At 45.8% G+C, this 2889-nt stretch overlaps 1 protein-coding gene across 2 annotated transcripts in view; it reads left to right on the top strand.

The window, feature by feature from the left end:
• Nucleotides 1-2889, top strand: part of FCHSD2 (FCH and double SH3 domains 2) — a 252607-nt gene that overhangs the window by 243181 nt on the left and 6537 nt on the right. For both annotated transcript variants that reach the window (XM_006140959.3, XM_006140960.3), the window contains 3 exons: nt 1745-1828; nt 1950-2127; nt 2454-2674. In XM_006140959.3, coding sequence (XP_006141021.1) covers nt 1745-1828; nt 1950-2127; nt 2454-2674 — 483 coding nt within the window. The remainder of the gene's footprint in view (nt 1-1744; nt 1829-1949; nt 2128-2453; nt 2675-2889) is intronic.

Here is a 2889-nt window from a genome sequence, read left to right as displayed (position 1 = left end):
GCGGGGGGAAAGGGGAAAAAGCAGCCCGCCAAGTCTGAGACTTGAACTGTGGTCAGCCATCTGGGAGTCCAGTGCCCTACCCACCACACCACTTGCCAGCCCGCTGCCCGACTTTTTTTTTTTTTTTTTTTTTTTTTTTTTTTTTGGCAAGGGTAGTGGTATACTTCAAGGGACTCTATGCCTCCTACTTTTGAAGTCTGACATGCTGTTAGCTGTTGGCTTGGAATTAGGAAAACATCTTTATTGTATGTTTGTTCAAGACACTGTGTGGTTTCAGACTAGCAAAGAAATCTACTGGGAAAGCTATCAAAAGTGAGTGGGTGTTTTGTTGTTGTTTCTCTCGTATTTTGAGATCAGAGGTACTTTACTTAAAAATCTGGTCCTGGAGACTTTGAATGCTATTTGTCTCTCAGTGAGCTAGAGCAGCATCCAGAATCTGGGGTTTTTATTTTTGGGGTGTTTTTTTTTTGAGAGATTTTCGCTATAGGAAATGTGCACTTGCCAGAGAAATCTCCACTCGGGGGATGGCCATGCCACAATCCCCTCTCCTCTATTCTCCTCTCGAGATCTTGGGCACACATGTACATGTGCCCAGCATGAGTTTTAAGCTGCCAGGTCCAGGACTTGAACCTCGGTCAACTACTTACGAGTTAGGAGTCCAGCAACCTAACCGTTACGCCATCTGCTGATCCCAGGGTCTGGTTTTAAAATGTTACAATGTCCATTAAATGGAAATAGAGCTTAGAAAGTGACTCATTGTCTTGCCTTCCTTTTCCTTGTGTAATTTAGAGGTACTTTGTACTTTGAGATTGTAAGATTTGAAAAGCTGTATGGTTTTAGGTGATAGTTTTAATTTATCTTGGGACTTGGGGAAAACGTGTAAGACTGATTTCAACAAGCTCCTGCCTATTACACATGGCAGACGAGGCTCATTAGGAGGCAAAAACAGACTCTCTGTAGAGCCACAGAGTTTCCTCTTAGGTTTGCAGTCTCAAGGGCAATTTCTGGGTAGCTGGTGTGATGGGTTCCTGCTTTGAAGGATAATAGGACCATCCTAGTTAGCAGCTTTTGCAGAAGCACCCAAGTGGATCAGCCTGGTCTCCATAGTTAAGTTGGAGCATAATAAATGCAAACCTTTAACCACCTCAAGCATTGCCTTTCCACAATTTTCTTCTTTTGGCCACTGTTGTACAGTGGTTCCAGCTCAACCCTAGGTGCTGCTCAAGCCGCCATTGAATCCATGTACATAGTTCTTTGCATCTTCACAGCGCACACCTCCATGGTAGCTTCCGGTAGCAGCTCCAGTTCAGTGCCTGCTCCTTTGCCTGTGTTTCCCAGCTCATCACGGCTCTGTGCTTTCCCATCCCACATCGACTCCCCCATCCTCCAGGGAATGGCAGGACTGTCACCTTGAAGAAGTGGAAGCTTCAGCTGAATCACTTGCCAGTAGATAATGTGAGCTGGAGCCCAGGTCCTCTTCTTCGAGCACGTGCTCTGTTCACTGGACCTGATTGCGTTCTGAGGACTCCGTTTCTCCAGTTTTCGTTGTGGTTTTATTTCCTTTTTTTTTTTTTTTAAAGTAAAACTTCACCTCATTATGATAGTTTTACAGCATTTAAATTTTTATGTTCGGTACGTTTCTCAAATCATTTCAGTATTTTGAGCCTGGTTTTTGTTATGATCAGCTCACATCTGCTCTTTATCTAACCTTTTTAATTTTGTCCATGACCATCCTACATTGCAGGCTTCTCAACCAGATGAGTTGACCATTGAGGAACATGAGGTGTTAGAAGTGATTGAAGATGGAGATATGGAAGACTGGGTAAAGGTATATTCCTTTGCTCATATCACCCCCTTCTTGTGGCATTTCCAGGCGTTTGTTTTGGTTCTTGTGGTGCTCTGTCCAAATTGTGCGTGCAAACCTGTCTCGTCCCATGTCTTTTACCCAGGCTCGAAATAAAGTTGGCCAAGTGGGTTACGTGCCAGAAAAGTACCTGCAGTTCCCCACCTCGAACAGCCTGCTGAGCATGCTGCAGTCCTTGGCGGCTCTGGACAGCCGCTCACACACATCCAGCAATTCCACGGAGGCAGAACTCGTCTCGGGCAGCCTCAACGGAGATGCCAGTGGTAAAGACTGAAGCCAGGCCCTCTTTATTTGGTCGCGTTTGACCTAAACTGTGTTACCCTGGAGTAAGCCTTCTGTAGCAGGCCGAAACACACAACTTATTGCCATTCTCCGATGTGTTCTCCTTTATTCAGTAGGACATTTGTCCTTTACAGTAAAACCCTGAGGTTGCTCTTCAGTGGGTATATGAATTTAAAAAGTATATAAATAAATAAAGTAAATAAGATGGCGGCCTCACTGAGGCTCGGTATAAAGCTCTGCTCGCCATCATGTGAGCGGAGGGTGGCTGCAGCGGCCTCACTGAATCTGTCTCTCTCTTGTTCCCTAGTCTGTTTTGTGAAAGCACTTTATGATTATGAGGGCCAGACCGATGATGAGTTGTCTTTTCCGGAGGGAGCGATCATCCGAATCTTGAACAAAGAAAACCAGGATGACGACGGCTTCTGGGAAGGGGAATTCAATGGGCGGATTGGAGTTTTCCCGTCGGTGCTAGTGGAGGAACTTTCAGCCTCAGAAAACGGCGACACTCCATGGGCGAAAGAGATCCAGGTATGTGAGAGGGGAAAAAGCTGAATTAAAAGATGTTTAAAGACGGGCCAGCAGATGGCCTGGTGGTTAGAGTGCTTAATCTCACTTGACTGACTCCACAGTTTAAGTCCTGGACCCAGCCGTCTGAAGAACACACCTGATGTGTGCATATGTATCCAGAATCCCAAGAGGAGAATGGAGGAGAAGGGATCGTGGCATGGCCATCCCACTTGGGG

This window comes from Tupaia chinensis, unplaced genomic scaffold (genome assembly GCF_000334495.1).
Source record: "Tupaia chinensis unplaced genomic scaffold, TupChi_1.0 Scaffold000047_1, whole genome shotgun sequence".
Classification (NCBI taxonomy): Eukaryota; Metazoa; Chordata; class Mammalia; order Scandentia; family Tupaiidae; genus Tupaia; species Tupaia belangeri.
Note: the sequence above shows the minus strand (reverse complement) of the source record. Positions and strands in the feature narration are given on the sequence as shown.